The sequence below is a fragment of the Martes martes genome (genome assembly GCF_963455335.1).
Source record: "Martes martes genome assembly, chromosome: X".
Taxonomy (NCBI): Eukaryota; Metazoa; Chordata; class Mammalia; order Carnivora; family Mustelidae; genus Martes; species Martes martes.
This window is the reverse complement of record NC_137897.1, coordinates 1,444,662-1,461,817: the sequence shown is the minus strand read 5'-3', so window position 1 is coordinate 1,461,817 and position 17,156 is coordinate 1,444,662. Positions and strand designations below refer to the sequence as shown.

At 54.2% G+C, this 17,156-nt stretch overlaps 1 protein-coding gene across 2 annotated transcripts in view; it reads right to left on the bottom strand.

Annotated features, from left to right (window-relative positions):
- Positions 1-15,516, bottom strand: part of XG (Xg glycoprotein (Xg blood group)) — a 30,510-nt gene extending 14,994 nt beyond the window's left edge. The window contains exons 1-4 of one of the 2 annotated variants that reach the window (XM_080795746.1): positions 15,067-15,516; positions 6,012-6,053; positions 4,439-4,462; positions 2,643-2,705 (exon numbers count right to left, since the gene is read on the bottom strand). In XM_080795746.1, coding sequence (XP_080651872.1) covers positions 2,643-2,705; positions 4,439-4,462; positions 6,012-6,053; positions 15,067-15,127 — 190 coding nt within the window. In that variant the 5' untranslated portion in view covers positions 15,128-15,516. The remainder of the gene's footprint in view (positions 1-2,642; positions 2,706-4,438; positions 4,463-6,011; positions 6,054-15,066) is intronic. The other variant, XM_080795745.1, reaches the window with a different exon arrangement.
- Between the last annotated feature and the right edge of the window lie 1,640 nt (positions 15,517-17,156).

Sequence of the window (17,156 nt, the reverse complement as noted above, 5' to 3'; positions counted from 1 at the left end):
CTTGTGGGGACTTTTCAGATCTACTCTCTGAGCAGCCTTCCGACACGCACTTCAGCATTTTTAACCGCGCTGCTCACGCTGGCGAGCCGTCTTCACGGTGATGCACGTGGATGCTGTGCGTTGAGACGCTGGGCTCCGTGGCCCGCCTCCCACACCATGCCACTGATGAACGCGTAGGTGTGGTTTTGTAGCTCAACTAAGGATCCTTTGCACCCTGAGCTCATAAGACACGTCTGTCTATTTTCCCAACACTTGTAAAGTGTTTCTTTGCACACTTGGACTTCTCGTCCATCTGGACCTTATTTTTATAAATACTGCGGGACGTTGAGAGTGAACTAGCTATTATCCAGGGAACAGCCGTCGCCCCGGGCCTGCTTGTGTGGCGCATTCCCTTCCCGCTGTTCTCTGGCTCTGACCTCTCTCAGGTACTGAGGCATAATTTGGTCCCTGAGCTGCCACCCTACCCCTGGTCACACCTCAGGCTCCCACCCTCCCCGGGCTCTGTGTCTGGGTTTCTTGTCCAGACCCCTGGTCAAAAATGCACCCATCCCTGCAGAAGCAACAGACGGTCCTCTTTCCTAAACCATTCCATGCTACGCAAGTGTCTACTTCTGAGCTAGACTGTGCAAATGCAATAAAAACTGGAGATTAGATAACACCTGTTGGCTATTATGAAAAACACAAGAAACGACAGCTGTTGGCAGGGGTGCAGAGAAAGGGGAGCCCTCCTGCACTGTTGGTGGGAATGCAAGCTGGTGCAGCCCCTGGAAAACAGGATGGAGGTTCCGCCAAAATAGTAAAAGCAGAAATATCCCAAGATCCAGTAATTCCAGTACTGAGTGTTTATCTACAGGAAACAATGACTGTCTTGAAAAGATATCTGCACCCCCATGTTCCCTGAAGCATTATTCACAATAGCCAAGAGACAGAAGCACCCCCAATGTCCACTGATAGATGAGTGGATAAAGAGAATGCAATATATGCTTCAATGTAATGTATACAGAGAGATATATTGTATCTACATGTAGTATGTTTGAAAGAGAATTTTTAATATGTTGCAATGTAACATAGAGATTACATTGTATCTATATGTTACATGTATATTGCAATGTAATGTATCTGTTACCACATATACAGACAGAGATATATTGTATCTATATGTAATATGTATATTGCTATGTAACGTATCCATTACCACATATACAGATAGAGACACCTTGTATCTATATGTAACATGTATATTGCAACGTAATGTATCTATTACCACATATACAGACAGAGATATATTGTATCTATATGTAATATGTATATTGCTATGTAACATATCCGTTACCACATATACAGATAGAGATACATTGTATCTATATGTAACATGTATATTGCGATGTAATGTATCTATTATCACACATACAGATAGAGATATATTGTATCTATGTGTAATATGTATATTGCAATGTATCTATTACCACATATACAGATAGAGATACATTGTATCTATATGTAGTATGTACATTGCAATGTAATATATATTGTAACATATACAGATATACAACTATGGTATCTGTATGTAATATATATTTGGCAAGGTAATGTATATATCACAACAGAGACAGATATAGATATAATGAAATATTACTTGGCCATGAAAAGAAGGAAATCTTGCCACCTGTGACAATATGGCTAGAACCTGAGTGCATTTTGCTGAGTGACATAAGTCAGACAGAACAAGACAAAGACCATACATCTCATTATATGTGGAATTTAAACAAAAAGAAAAATAAAGCAATAAGAAGGTCCTAGACACAGAGAACAGACTGGTCATTGCAGAGATGGGAAGTCAGGGAGGCCAGAATGTCTGAAGGTGGTCAAAGGGAAATCACCACCAAAAAATATGTCGTTTACGTGTACACATCCGGCAGAAACCAAAACGAAGCAAAGTGAAGGAAAGACTCTATATAAAATTCAGTATCATGTTTAACTCTGATGGGGAGATGGGGAGATATGAAGGGAGTTCACAGGTAGATATAGCTTATTGCCAAGTACGAGTTCTTGAATTCATCATGAAATTACTTAAAATACAACAAGGCTCTCCTCGGACAAAGACGACAAAGGGACATAAAACAAGGATCACAATTCATTCAAATTCTGTGCAGGTTTTAGGTTTTTGGCATTGCTGGATCATTAAGGACTTTACTGACAATGTTTCCTTTTATTTTATCTACCTATTTATTTTTAGGAAATCTATGGGAACTGGGTCTACCTGGTTTTTGAAGCCAAGGAGACACAGAGGGTCAATGACTTGTGATGTGCACACATGGGGCTTTTTTGAACAGGACATAATTTGGAGCCCTGCAAACATGCGGGAAAGGAACTTGTCCTCAGCATCACTAAAAATCCATCACGAGAACATACAAGACCGTCTGAGCACGCGGTATTTTCCAGAGCTCAGAACAACAGGAAATAAAATGAGTGATGTCGGTTCAAACTTCCCGCCCCCTCCCGCTTAGGAGTGCGACTCCGTTTCCTGCAGAGCGAGCTGCTCCTTATTCCAAAAGCAGCCTGATGAACCCCCATCCCCGTGAAGACAAGGCAGGCGTCACGAAACCAGGCTGGAAGGGAGCGCGAGGGCCGAGAACGCTTACTTCCACTGTCGTCCGGCATCCCGGGCTGCGGGCGGTACGGCGGTTTGGGCCTTGGGTAGAGATCTGCGGGGAAAACCACATTGCATTTTCAGCGCAGAGAAATAGCCTCCTGTCACGAGCAGCCTCTACAACAAGGACGTCGTGCACGTATCGATTTTCTGTCTTATTCACATTTGCTGCTCACGGTGTCACAGATGCCATCGACCCGCTGGACATGACTGAGTCGACAGACGTAAAATCTGAAAACTACAACTTAAAGGGAAAAACACACAAGAGTACGTGGACACACAGACACACACAGACGCACACACACACACACACACACACACGCTGTTCCTAGAAGCTGGCTCCCATGGCGAAGACGGTGCCAGAGTTCCAGGTTGCTGACTGGTACAGGCTGAATGGTAAGGATCAGCGAGCAACCAAAAAAAAGCCAAAAAAGGCAGAGAAATTCTCCTGGTGTCTTTTTAAATTGATGTCAATGCTTTCTTACTAAATACAGTCTTCTCCTGATTATTGGTTATCTCTCTCTCTTTTTCTTCAATTTTAACTATAGTATTTACTTATATGTAATATATAGGATATTATCATATGTGCTATATTATATATTATATACAAGTGTATGTTAAATTTATTATATAAATATATTACTCATTCTATACATGATTTAATAATGTATATGATACATATATATTGTGTGTGTCATATATGTAGTATATAATATACATGCTATATAATTAATATATGTTATATATATAAAATAATTATTTATATATAAATATACATGCTATATGATTAAAATATAGTTTGCTTTATATATAGGATATATGCTATATGATATATATCATAGACTATGTATAATTACATATATATTATTATATTGTATAAATACATTACTTAATTTGCATGGATGTCATATATGCTACATTATATACTACATAATATGTATAATTATTTAGTATATTTCATTATATGGTACATAAATATATTAGTTATTTTATGTACAATTTTTTTTTATGTTTTAAAGGACTTTGTTTATTTATTTTAGAGAGAGAGAGAGAGAGACAGAGCAGGCAGGGGAGGAGCCACGGGGCAGGAAGAAGAAGGAGCACAGAAAAGAATCTGAAGCAGTCTCCAACCTGAGCGTCCAGCCCAATGTGGGGCTTGACCCTACCACCTTGAGATCACGACCCAAGAGTCAAAGGTTAACCGAGTGCGGCTCCCAGGCGCCCATTATATATAATTTAATAATCTATGTGCTGTATATCATTTATGGTATGGGTGCTACAAACTAGTTATAATTCTATATTTTATTTTATTATATGGTATATCATTTATTTTTTGTATCATTTATTTTATATATAATTTATCATTTATTTCATATATCATTTATCATTACATATATTATATATATCGTTTATTTTATATATAATTTATCGTTATTTATTTTATATCACTTATTTTATATATAATTTAAGAATGGATACCGCATGTGACCTCCCTATGTGCTAATTATTTATCATATTATAAAAAAATGTCTGATACACATCCTGTGTGTATTACGGAGGCATAATCGACACACCCGACTGGGTCCCTCTGCCCCCGTCGGAATCTAGTTAGCCCCCCACCCCCCAAAGGTCCCAGCTACCACACGTTCTTTCTTCTTATGGGGAGAGCTTTCCAGACCGGCACCCCGAGCAGCCGTCCGACACGCGGGTCGGCGCGACGAGCCGTGCTGCTCCCGCTGGCCGGCCGGCCTCGCTGGAGACACGTGGACGCCGCGCGTTCCGACTCACCTGAGTTCGGCTTCTTGGTGGGCTCTGCGGACACAGAGGGGAAGCAAACCCGGTGAGCCTCGAGAATGTGCCGCAGCCCCCACAAGGAACCGTGCACACCCTCACGAAACGTGAAAACGGGGAGGCAGGGAACAGGACGTGTTCCGAACACGTGTGTTTCGGGAAGGGGGGCAGAGAGCATGCCGCTTAGGGTCCGTATCTCCCCGTCTTCCCCGGGGGCTGTGCCAGGCTGGGGTGGGTGGGGGGAAATCCGAGGGGTCCGCTCGGCTCATAAGCACACGACTTAGAGCAAAGCCTTTCCGGAGGTCAGGGACAGACGCTTTGCACAAAGGCCGACTTAGCCAAGAGCATCCAGGGCCCGTGGCCGCCTTCCACCAGGAAGGTGGCCACGTCTATGGCGGGCAGAGGCAGGGGAGGCAAAGACAGGCAGACGGAGACACTTTCTACTGCCACAAGGCTGCTTCTGCCTCTTCTTTTCGTGTGCGTCTTTATTCATTCAACAAACGCTAACTGAATGTCCACGTGTCCAGGAGGGTATAAGGGGGATGCACACAGACCTCCAGGCGATTGCAAGACCACGAGGCCAGCCTGTGGGGACATGGACATCGGGCGGGCAGTGCTCAGGGGTGCAGAGCACAGTCTGGGCGAGCCTGGGCATGGGGTCTGCACGGGCAGACGGGGGGAACAGGAGCTCAGAGGAGGGAGGACGGACAGGGCTGAGCGAGCATGCGTGGACGGGACTGCCGTGGAGCACAGTGGCCAGGCTGCTTCCCAGCAGACGAGACCACGTGCTTGAACTCTCCCTCTGCAGTTCGCACCACGTGTCCTCACGGTCCATCCACCGGTGGGCAGGAGCCAGCAGTTTTCCCTTTCCATGGCTGCACCAGACTCCCTCCGTGCATGGACCGTGGTCGCACACCTTCCAGCCACTATGAATGGCTCTGCTGTCCCTGCGCACGGCTGTCCACGAGCACGCATGCGTGGACATTGGAGTCCCCGCGTGCCCTTGTCGTGAGCATCTCCCCAGGACGGGAATGCCGGGGTCCTCTGCCAGGGCTGTTTCCAGTGAGCTGCAGCCTGGTCCCTTCCCACAACCACGTGCCCCTTCTCCGCGTTTTCTATCCCCCCGTGCCTGCCGCTCAGACTGACCTTTGGAAGACGCCACCCGGTGCCCTCAGTGGGGGCTGCAACCGTCCACCCTGGGGCTACCCTGACCTCCCAGCTGTGCAGACCAGGAGCACTAAAGCGTGAGGACCCCAGTGCAGCCTCACGGGGGAAACAGAGTCCCCACCTTGGCACACCCCTGCCGCCCAGCTACACCCGAATCCAGACCCTCCTACGTGGTCCAGGAGCTGAACAGTCAGCTTTTTGGCAGCAAGAATGGGCAGGTGGGCTCAAAGGCGGTGAAGACACGGCGTGGGGGTCTCTCCAACCCCATGCCCCCTTTCCGGGGAAAGCAACCAGCCCCGTCGACGGAGGCAGATGCCAAACCCGCTGGGGGAGGGCCCCCAGACCCCCAAGCAACCGCCAAGCTGCTGCAGAAGCAAAGCCCCCAAGAAATACGGTCACTCACCGGGGTCGTCGAGAGCGTCGGCCAAATCGAAGTCACGCTGACCTGTGGGGGACACAGAGGGCGTAAGTGGCACGGATGGGAGGCGTCAGGGGCCCGGGCTCCTGGCTGCAGGCGGGTCCCCTTGCCCCGTGCGTCCACGCTAGTCAGACAGGGGCCTCGGCGCAGAGGTCAGCCCACGGCGAGAGCTCAGGGACGGTCGGAGCGTCTGCACCTCCCCATGGGGTTGTCAAAGGAGAATCTTGTCTTTCCCAGCAGTCGATGCCCCAAGACGCATCTTCTGGGAGATCCTGACGCCGTCGCTGTCTTCAAGGAGGACGGCATCGTCCCAGGATCTCAACTCCTTCTCCCAAGCGGAACACGGGCATGTTTCCAACACGCCGAGCACCCGTGCACTCTGCAAACACCACTGGGTGCTGGGCGGGCGCCAATGAACCCCGTCAGCCCTGCTTCCCAGCTGTTTCAGGGGGACGGGTGCGTGAGCACCCCAAAAGGGAGAAAACCAGGCCGCCTCGGGGATCAAAAGAGAGGCAGCTGGCAATGCACGTCTTAGGTGAGCACACCTGGAGGTCTACCTGGAGGAGGTGATGGGGGAGCTGTATCAAAGGTGCCCGTTGAGTTACGAGACTTACGAGAACGAAACACCCCCGTAGTCAGACAGCAGCACATGTGAGACAAGGTAAGTTCCCTGCCCTCCGGGGAGATAAACGGACATTGTCCATGGGGCCGAATGGGGAACAAAAGCGGTTAGCCCAGCCCGCACACAAGCCAGCCAGATCTGCACAAAGAGCTTTACAGAGGCCCGAAACTGCCTCTGCTCCCGAAGCCATCCTTGGGGATGCGTCCCTGCCCTGACTGGGAAAGGGACACAAAACCAGCTATTTTCTGCTATTTAACCCCGAGCCCAAGCCTCCCGCAGCCAAGAGCGAGACAGCTTGCGTGTTACTTTCGCTTTGCAAACTGGGCCTGACGACAAAGCCCTCCCTGACCTCTGCCGGGAGTCCCCGTGGCAGGAATTTGGCAGAATTTGGCGAGACCGTCCCCAGGAGCTGGTCCCGATCCCCATTTCTGGGTTCCCGGGAAACGCATCGGCAGAATTCTGGGGTCTTTTCCTTTCTGTGCTCAGACGCACGGGTGTGTGACCCCGGCCTGGCCACAGCCAACCCCTCGCGCTCCAGGACCTTCCCACCGAAGCCTTTGCAAAGCAAGTGTACGGGGCCTCCTCCCTGAGCTCAGACAGTCGTGAGGCTTTCTGGCTTGCGGGGGAAACGGTGAAGGAAATTGGAATGTGGGCAGGAGCTAAGACCCTGTTTCTGCTTTTTCGCTGGTTCACCTTGGACACGCTCTGGGTGCATCATCGTGCATGGGGGAGGCGGGGAGTGTGGGGTCTCCAGCTCTGGGGACCTACCAGGTCCCTGCGGGCCGATGGCCCCCGTGTTTTCGAATCCCAGGGTGCTGGTGCTGGGCACCACATCGGGCAAGACTCTGTGAAATTCTCCGTGTGTGTTCCTTCACCCGGCGACGCTTATCCATGTGCGTTTTCTCTAAAGAAAACCCCAGATCTTTCCAATCCACGGAGGGTGGCCCCCGGCTGCCCCAAGTTCCTCTCCTGCCCCCGGAGACTCTCCTTCCCCATTGGTTTTGCCCCTTTTTCTGCTTCCAAAATTATAAGAGCATGACCAGAGGATATTCCCACTTCTGGCCCATTTGAATCCCCTTTTTGGGCAACGACTTTTTTTTTTTTTTTGCAAACAGCTACACAGAGAGAATTTGCCCATTGAGCGCGCACACTTGGGGGGCATATAGCGCGTTCCTCCGGGGTGCGGGGAGGGAGTGACCACCTGCCTCCATGTCCAGAATGTTGCACTGCCTGCCCAGGAGACCCACCGGCAGACGGTCTGCAGCCCCCTCCCTAGACCCCCGGTGACCACAGACCGGGAGCCGGTTTCCAGGGCCTAATGGGTAGAGGCGGAATCACGCTGGACCCCCGGGCAGCCTCTGCCACAGCCGTGCGCTCCAGAAAGGAGACAGGCATCGGGGACAGGGTGACCCCTGGACGCTGGGTTGCCTCCCCGTGCAGCAAGCTTTGCTGGCCAAGCGCACGCCTCTGAGGGGCTGGAGGCCGGGGTGCACCCAGCAGCAGGCCCCGCGGTCCACAAGGGAGGCCCCGGGGGACGTGTCCCCCTCCAGAGCCGATCGCACGCAGCCGCTGTCCACTGTGGGAGGCGCCGGTCCCTCCGCCCGCATGCCTCCGCCTGACCAGGGTCCGCTTTGCTGCAGCCGCTCCCTGTTGCTCGTGAAGGAACAGCCTGGGCCTGTCTGCTGCCCCCGGGGCTCTCTCCGGCCGCCCTCGTCCGGGGTGGACGCACAGGGCTGCGCATCAACCCCCTTGCACGGCGGATGGGGACGTAGACCCCCTTTCGTGTGGCTCCCGTGCGCGATCCCCTGGGGCAGGCCCTGTTGTTCAGGAATGACCATGGCCCTGCTGTGCCGGGGCCTCGCCCCCAAAGTTCCAGGCACCCTCACGATAACCCGGTGCCCAGCAAGCGGCTCCCAAGGCCTCGACCACGCCTGTTGTCCCAGATAAGCAAACGCCTCTGTGTTATCTGAGATAGCCCAACCCGACCGCTGACCCGCCTCTCTGAATGCCTGCGCCCAGGGGGCGGGAATCCCATGCGTGGGATGTAGGATCCCTGACAGCCACCTCTGCACGCATTAATGGCCAGGGAGCCCCCTTGATGCCTTTACAAACCTCCCCAGCTCTGTGCTCCCTCCCTTCTCAGCAGCCCCTTGGCCCAGATGCACGTGCATCCCGAACTCTGGTGGGTGGAGAGGAGGACGGGGCATGAGGCAGCCCCATCTGGAAATGTGGGGTTTGCCCTGCCAGGCCTGGTGTGTGAGCAGAACCCATGCATGCATGGAGGGGAGGGTCCCCGGGACCTCTTGCATCAGCTGTGGACTCTGGCCAGCATCGGGCGCCCGTGGAGGGGCCGTCCACTCCTGCGAGGCAGGGGGAACTGGCCAGGTGCCCAGTGCTCTCCGGAGGGGCTGTGGTCAAGACCGGGCAAGGGTCCCCATGCAGTTCAGATCCTTGCTGGGCTGGGAGGTCACTCGGGCTGACGAGGCTGCTCCTGGGGAGACACCCAGGGAGGGAGGGTGCTCACGAGGCCATCGGCATTATTTTCCACTCGGAGCACATGACGCGGCTCAAGTCCCAAGACCTGTTTCTCATCCGTTTTCTCCTTTGGCTCAGCAAGCTCGGGGACTTTTAATCAAACCCACATGTGTTGGATCCGTGACGCGGGGGGAGAGTAGCATCATGTGTCCTGGGGTTGTGATGCTGGCGATCCCGCTGGGATCCTGGGGACGTGGGCTCATCGTGGCTCATGCTGGTGGGGAGGTTGACGGTCAGCGTTATACACAGCACCCACCTCCCTCCACCAAAAAAAAAAAAAGCTATTTGGGGTCTTTGAGTAGCAATGGAGGAGTACAGTCGTCTCCAGGAGCCAGGAACCAAAGTCAAGCGCCAACCCCCGACGGCCCCCAAGAGACTCCCACCGCTCCCTAGTGCCCTCTGCGTGCCCTGAATTTCTCAGCTACGACGTGGACCCTCGACTCCACATGACCCACGGAATCCTCAAACAGCAGGACCGTGCTTGGAAAAATCATCACAACACGCCGACGCCGTGAGGGTCCCCATTGCCCGCGGGGCCACGACCGACCTGCCCGCGAGCCAGGAGCCACGCCCAAGCCCACGCCCGAGCTCCCCCTGCAACCGCGGAAATCCTGACTCTCTACTGTATCTGCGTCCCGTCCAGGAATGTATGCGCCGTTTCTTCACGTAGGATTTGACTGATTTCCCCGAGTTGTGGGGCTAATTGAAAGCAGCCTTCGGGGTCAGTTGCCGCCCAACACTTGCCTCCCCAAGGCTCCCGTCTGTAGGACGCGTTCCCTTCATTGATGCTTCTTCCCCTCTCCGGGGACGTGGCTGGAGCAGGGATGCCCAGGGAGCCAATCCTGACTTGCCCCAGGCCAATCCTTTCACTCGGCTCCATTGTTCTTAAAAACATATATATTAATGTACAAAAAGCATATTTTTGGAGCTCTTCCCCAGGATAGCGAAAATTAACAGTGCGTGTATCAGGTTTGCACGGACAGTGACAAGGAGGCCGGGGTGGGGTGCCCAGGTGGGTGGGGGTGCATCGCCGCCGGACTCCGCGTTCTTCGTCTGGAACCGCTGTGCCTAAATCTGTAAGAGGGTCACGGTCCTTCCGAGGTTTCTGTTTTCCTGCAGCAGCAAGGGTCACGCAACAGGGCTGGGTTCTCAGGCTGCCCAGCTGCATGCCCGTGTGGGGACACCAGGAGGGACTCTCTGTCCAGGGGCAGCAGTGCCGACCCTCGGTGGAGATGAGACGGTGGTCCCTGGAGCTCCACCCCACCCTTCTGACCCTGCAGCTCAGGGCAGTAGAACGTCTCCTGGAAGGTCAACCGGTTGTTCCGGTTCTCAGCGTCCCCAGGTCCCCTCTGGATGAAATTACTCCACCCTGACAACATGCACGGTCCCGGGAAGGGAAACTACTTGGTCCCAAGGGACTAAGGGATGGTCATTCGTGATAAAAGGCAAGACGTCCGTCATGAAATGCAGACCGTCCGACAAGGCAATATCGGAAGCTGTGTCCTAGACCCTCCCAGAGAGAAATGTGCACACGGACCTCCGCGGACGTGGGTGACACACAGCCTGTGCGACCACCGCTCTGGGTGTGCCTGAGGCTGCATTTCTCTCCAGCTCCTCGGGGAGACTGAGGCTGTGGGCTGTGGGCTTCCCACCCAGTGTGTGCTCACACGGCCACCCCTCCATGCCTGTCCGCATCCCCTCTTCTTAGAAGGACCCCCGTCCTATGGGATCAGGGCCACGCGAGTGACCTCATTGTACTGTAATCCCATCTCTCAAGACCCCCACGTTCACATACAGCCCCATTCTGAGATCGTGGACTTAAAGCTGCATCCTTTGAATTTTGAGGGGACACAGTTCAGCCCAGAACAGACTTAAACCATGGAATCACCACAGACATTCCGCTGGGCTGGACGGGAGTCCTAGGGGGAAAAGAAAGGAGATTTTCGGCGGAGCTGCACGAGGACAGGCCACGCACATTCCTCAGGCTCAGAACTTCCGCCTCCACACCTCTGAGGCCCTCAAGGGCATGCGTATCAGCCCGTAATCTTCTAAGGAGAAGATTCTGGTTCCGCAGGTCCGGGCGAGGCCGAGACTATCCTTCTCAGCAGCTCCCAGGGGGTGTTGGAGCTGTTGGCCCCGGGGACCTTACTCTGCACACATCCTTCCTCCCAGCTCGGTCCGGGTCACGGAACCTCCCAGGATCTGAGAGATTGTCACCCCCTTCACGAAAAGAAGAGCCAAAGAAGAGCCCTAGGCTGTTTCTTCCCATGAGTAGGAGGGAAGATAGCTTTGGGGGCCTTGAAGACAAGAGAGGCTGATTGACATCATCTGGGGTGGGGGCCCTGGATGCTTCCCTCATGACCTGAGTAAGAGGCAGGGGCTCCCCGAATTGCCGACACAGGAGGGCCACCTACAAAGCCGGGAAAGCATCCAGAGTGGGGCTCCAGGAAGGGATGGTGGGGTGGGGGACTCTGCGTCTTGACTAGGGCCACCCCAGCAATCCTGATGACCGCCACCCAGCAATGTTCCCCAACTACCTCCCCCGGGGCTCAGCATTTGTCCAGACCGTGTTTTATCGGGATCCACAAGGATTAAAAACAAACTATCAGAAGAAAATGTTTTGGGAAAACTCCTGAGAATGGTCTGCTCCCAGGTCGCCTGGGAAAGCCGTCCGAACGCTCACAGCGGAAGGCACAATGCTTTTCGAGCTTTGCCCTCTCTTTGCACATTGGAACCCTCCAGAAAACCCTCCAGAAAACCAGCAAACCTTGGTGTCTCCAGCAGTAGAAGTGGAAACATGAAAACACCCTGAATGTCTCATATTTTGTGTCAATGTGGACAGGCTTCAGTGCCCAGACGTTTGGTCAAATGCTAGCGTAGATGTCACCGCACCGGTACGTTGTTGACGGGACTGCCGTCTGCAATCACATACCAGGAAAGCACATCACCGTTGGTAATGTGGGTGGGCCGCCTCCCTCCGTTGAAGGCCTTAAATGCAATGAGTGAGGTTTCCTGGAGAAGAAGGGAGTCAGAGTGAACACGGCAGTGTTGTATCCTAGCTCAGTTGCTAGCCTGCCCTGAAGGTTTTGGACTTGCCGGCCGCACAGTCCTGTGGGGCAATTCCTTAATATAAGTTGGAGTCTATAGGATTTACGATGATGATACGGACAGTGATCATAGATAGGAAGGTGGATGGATGGATAGTGAGATAAATGATGGTTGGGTAGATGGATGGATGGATGGACGGATGCATGGGTAGATGGGTGGGTGGGTCAATGCATACATGGGTGGGTGGGTAGACAGACAGACAGATGGATAGATGGGTGGGTGGTTGGATGAGTAGATGAGTGGATGGATGTGTGGATGGATGGATGGATGGATGGACAGATACATAGATGATGGATGGATGCATAGGTCAATGGATGATAGATATCATGGATGGATGGGTGGATAGATGGGTGGGTGGGTGGATGGATGGATGGAAGAACGGCGGATGGATAGATACATAAATGATGGACCGATGGATAGACGGATGGATGGATGGATGGATGGATACATAAATCATGGATGGATGGATGGACAGACAGATGTACCTATGTATAGGTGGACAGACATTAGGCGGATAACACTTAGATCAGACTCAGGCTGATGGAGACTCTCCTGCTAACATCAGATTTCTCAACCTGAGCTCCAGCAACATTTGGGGCTGGATCCCTTTCTGACACGTGCAGCAGACATGGGGTGGCCTCCTTGGCCTCCACCCATTTGAGGACACGACCCGACCCACTCCCAGGCGCGACCACCAAACACGACTCCAGATAAAAAGCAGCCCCCATTGAGGACAGCGGGCTGCAGCGTGTCTGCCGGGGGGATGTCCCTTCTGGCCTGGACGGCTGGATGGGGAACCCCAGAGCAGCTGGCCCCTCGTGCCACGGATCCACGGGTCTCCACCCAAGGGTAAACCAGATGGCCCGGTGCTTACTCATCATCCGTCCCAGGGAGCCCTGACTCTGCACGCGTCCCTCCCGGTGCTTCTGAACCTACAGGTCCCAAGCTCCACCCACATACCATAGGAGCATCTCAGGGGGGCAGCGCTTGGCGTGGCCTCTTTAATCCGGCTCCCTCCCAGATGACTCTGCACAACAAGATGGAGAACCGCTGCCCTACATAGCTGGGCAGGTTGGGCTTAAACGAGACAGGCTTAAACGACTCCTCTGGGGCTTGGCCGTCACACCCAGAGATCAGCTAGATCCAACGTAGTTGAGGGTCCACGAGGAACGAGGCAGAATGAACGGAGACTCTTGGTTGTTCTGGGGTGCGGTCAGCGTGGGCTGCAGTCCCGTGGCCCAGCGTGACCTGGCCTGTAGCCTCGGGCACAGATCCCACTCTCCACGTACCAGCCAACCACAACGCCCCACGGAGCTGGGTGCAGCACAATAATATGATAATACACTATAATAACATACGTACAAGATACTATATGTTTAGGGGAGAAACATGCATAAAGATAGGTACTTCCTTCTTTCTCGACAGACCCAAACCACAAGCTGACCTTGGCAAGTTTCATTTCCGCTTCTGCTTCCCGACGGCAGACCCTCAGGCCCGCGATGGAACCCCACCCCGTGCCTCAGTGTACCCATCTATAAGGCGGCGGCAAGCACGGCCCCATCATGGGGCTGCGTGAGAATCCGCTGGGAGGCTGATGCGTGCGTGGCGTACAGGACAGGAGGCCGTCACGGAAGGAATTTGGTGCACGTGGGCCTTGCCAGCACACCCGCCCAACACCCAGCGGACGTTCCCACCGAAGCCCGAGGAACTGAGTGGCTCCTGAGGGAATCTGTCCCCCTTGTCCCTGAACCATCACATGGACAGCACCGTGCAGGTCTCATTGTCCCGAGGGGTGTGCTAAGCCTCCCACTGTCCCCGCACAATGACAAGATCAACTCTGGGACGCGCTTTCCTGGAGGTCGGGCTGGGTCTGCCGCTGGGCAGCTCCGTGTTAAAACCAGCATCTGCCCTCCAGCTCCTGGTACGATGAATGTGGGGACTGGCCTGTCCCTGCCCACAGGAGCTCGTGAACGCATCGCACGCCGGGTGAGATCGCCAGCCGACCCCCACCTTCCCCCCCGGCCCCCAGAGAACCTACGCGCCGTCCCTGCACACACCCCGAACAGGAAAAACAGGACGCACCACGACAGGGACGTGGGAACACAGTCCCGCCTTCCTAACCTGCAACACGTCCCAACCCTCCATCGCACCCACCTCCCCGTGCTTGCAAGGAGACCACGAAAATGACCAGAGGGGCTGATTCGGTCCCGTATCTCACGGGTTCCCAAATAGCCTCCTGCCCCGCCCTCCTACAAACAAACACCCCCTCCCCGCATCTGGGACGCAGCTGCGATTTCCAGTGGCAGCTCCGGGCGTAAACAACTCCCGTGACTTTCTTTTGCAACCAAGAGGGATCTCATTTATCCAAGAAGCCGCAGAATCCAAACCCGCGTGCCAGTCCGGGTTTACCCGATGAAAACCGGCCGAACTAATCTTTTCCATCGGGAACAAGGACTTTAAAAGACCCTTTGCCCCCCGGTTGAGCTTCAATCACGGAGTAGGAGGGCCGTGTTGGAAACGCAGAGCGGAAAGGCCGAGAGCGCCGCTTGCTTCCAAGCACCGTGGGCCACCATTCTGCCGTTCTGGGTCCACGTCCCGGGCTCCACAGTGACGCGCTGTCCCCTGTGCCCTCTCAGAAGCCCCCAGTCCCGTCTCCTCTAATCCCGTCTGGCAATTTCTCCCCGTTTTTCAGCAGACGCTGCTCAGGACGGAGATTTGAGAAGGAACCAGACAGCACCCACGGCAGCTCTCCCTCGGGGCCGAGACGGCGCTTACCTTGCACGTGCACCAGGAAGCCCAGCACCGTGACCCAGAAGAGGCCCCAGCGGCTCTCCATCCTTGGCGACAGCAGGAACGAGCCTCCTTGACGGCCGCAGCCCAGCGGCGCGGGAGATCCGGCCTCCCGAACCCCACCCTCTGTGTGTTGACTTCCTGTCTCCCAGCTTGGAAGGAAGGGAGGCCAAGTTCCAAGCGGAAAGTCTGAACCGAGCTGCAAGCCCTTTGCCAAAAGCTAATGGGGCCCGTGCTCAGATTGCAAACCCCACAGTCTGGGCGGGCGAGGCCCGTGTGTGCACGCTGGAGGTCGTCCCGGGCCTCCCCAGAGCAGGGCTCGGCGGCCGACGCTCAGCACAGCGGGGAAACAGGCACCACCTGGCAGCAAGCGGCCTTCCCCGCTTTGGGAAGCCGGCACACCTGCTCGGCAGCTCTGCTCCCTGCCGGCGTGGGAGGCGCCCCGAGATCAAAGCTTTGCCAACCCCGAGCCCGGGGAGGACGCTCCCTGCCCACAGATGTGTGCATTTCAAGCTTCCTGATTCCCCACAGGGGGATTTCAGGACGAGCTCATGCATTCATCCGGGATTTCAGGACGAGCTCATGCATTCACCCCACAAACACGGGGGACACAAACATCTTCTGAGCCAGGTCCACACTGGGTGCCGGGTTTGCGGCGGTGAGGAATGCATCCTTGTGGACAGACAGGAGGGGACATCGAAGGTTAAGCCAGACGGTGGTCGTGGGGCATTGCATGCTGCAGGGATGTACACCGAGGTCTCGGGGGCGGGGTGGGGAGGGCCCGGGCAGGTGCTGAACTCAGCTGGGTGTCGGAAAACTCTTTGCGGAGGGCAGTGGCCTCGAGAGGATGGTAAAAGCTGAGAAGGAAGGACGCAAGATGGGGCAGACAGAGGGTTTGGGCCGAGAAGTTGTAGGCTGCCGGTCCTCAGTACAAAGCAGCAGCCCAGGGCCACTGTGTGGGACAAGTGTACGGGGCGCCATGCACACCACCAACGGTTACCGACTGGAGGTCTGCGTCCCCCCAAGATTCATCTATCGCAGCCCCATCTTCCAGTGGGACGGGACTGGACGTGGGCCCCTCGGGAGTGACTGCACTGAGATCAGGTCGTGAAGGTGGGCGCCATGATGGGATTGGCCCCGCCTGCCTGGATCTCAGACTCCCAGCTTGAGCCCCGCCTGGATCTCAGACTCCCAGCCTCCAGGACAGCGAGAAATAAGTGTCTATTGTTTGAGCCGCCCAGTGCTTGGTATCTTGTCATACCGGCCCAGATGGACGGCTGTGCCAAGTAGGACAAGTGCCCCAGAGGCGAAGAGTAGCCATTATTTGCCTCGTATCTCATCGACGTAGAGTGTGACTTAGCGTATGTCATGTGACAGCATCCGATAGAGCACCCATGATGTTCCCCACATCTGGGGGGGATAGTTTGTCTGCTAAACCATTCCTTGTCCATGTAGGGATGGGGGTGTGGCATCTGGAGGTCAGTGGGGTTGCACAGTGGATACGGGGCCCATTCATTGCTCTGTGGGCCATGAGAACAGAGAATAGAGACTTTGTTGTGATATTTATGGACTTTGTCCAACTCTACGTTTATGGATAATCCATATTTCAAATGGAAATGTATCACAGCCAACGTTGAAAGCAGCCCAAGGTCCACTGTATTTTGTGCCTCCTTTTGTCCCGTAGGAAAGGGAGCTAATGACCGAGTGAGATGAAAAGGCAGGATGTCCTGAAAGTTATCGCACCCTAGTTCCTTCCTCCCGATCCCCCAAAAAATCATGGTCATGAAGCGTCGGAGCTGGGCCTTCAAGCACGAGTATGAATTTGATGGAGAGAAACGGAAGGGAGGACATTGTGGGAAAGCAAACAGAGGTGTGGACCTCTTGAGTCCCGTCTTTGATAATAAGGTCTGAGCCGGGTCCCTTGAGGATCAAAATAACGACCGGCCGTGTCTTGACTTTGCTAGTCCTGGATGTTGTATGAAGATCTCGGTTCTGCCGGCTGGTGGGAGCCACATCGCACCCGTCATCAGGGGAGAATGGAGATGGGGTCCTCTTGGGAAGAGAAGCCCACCGGT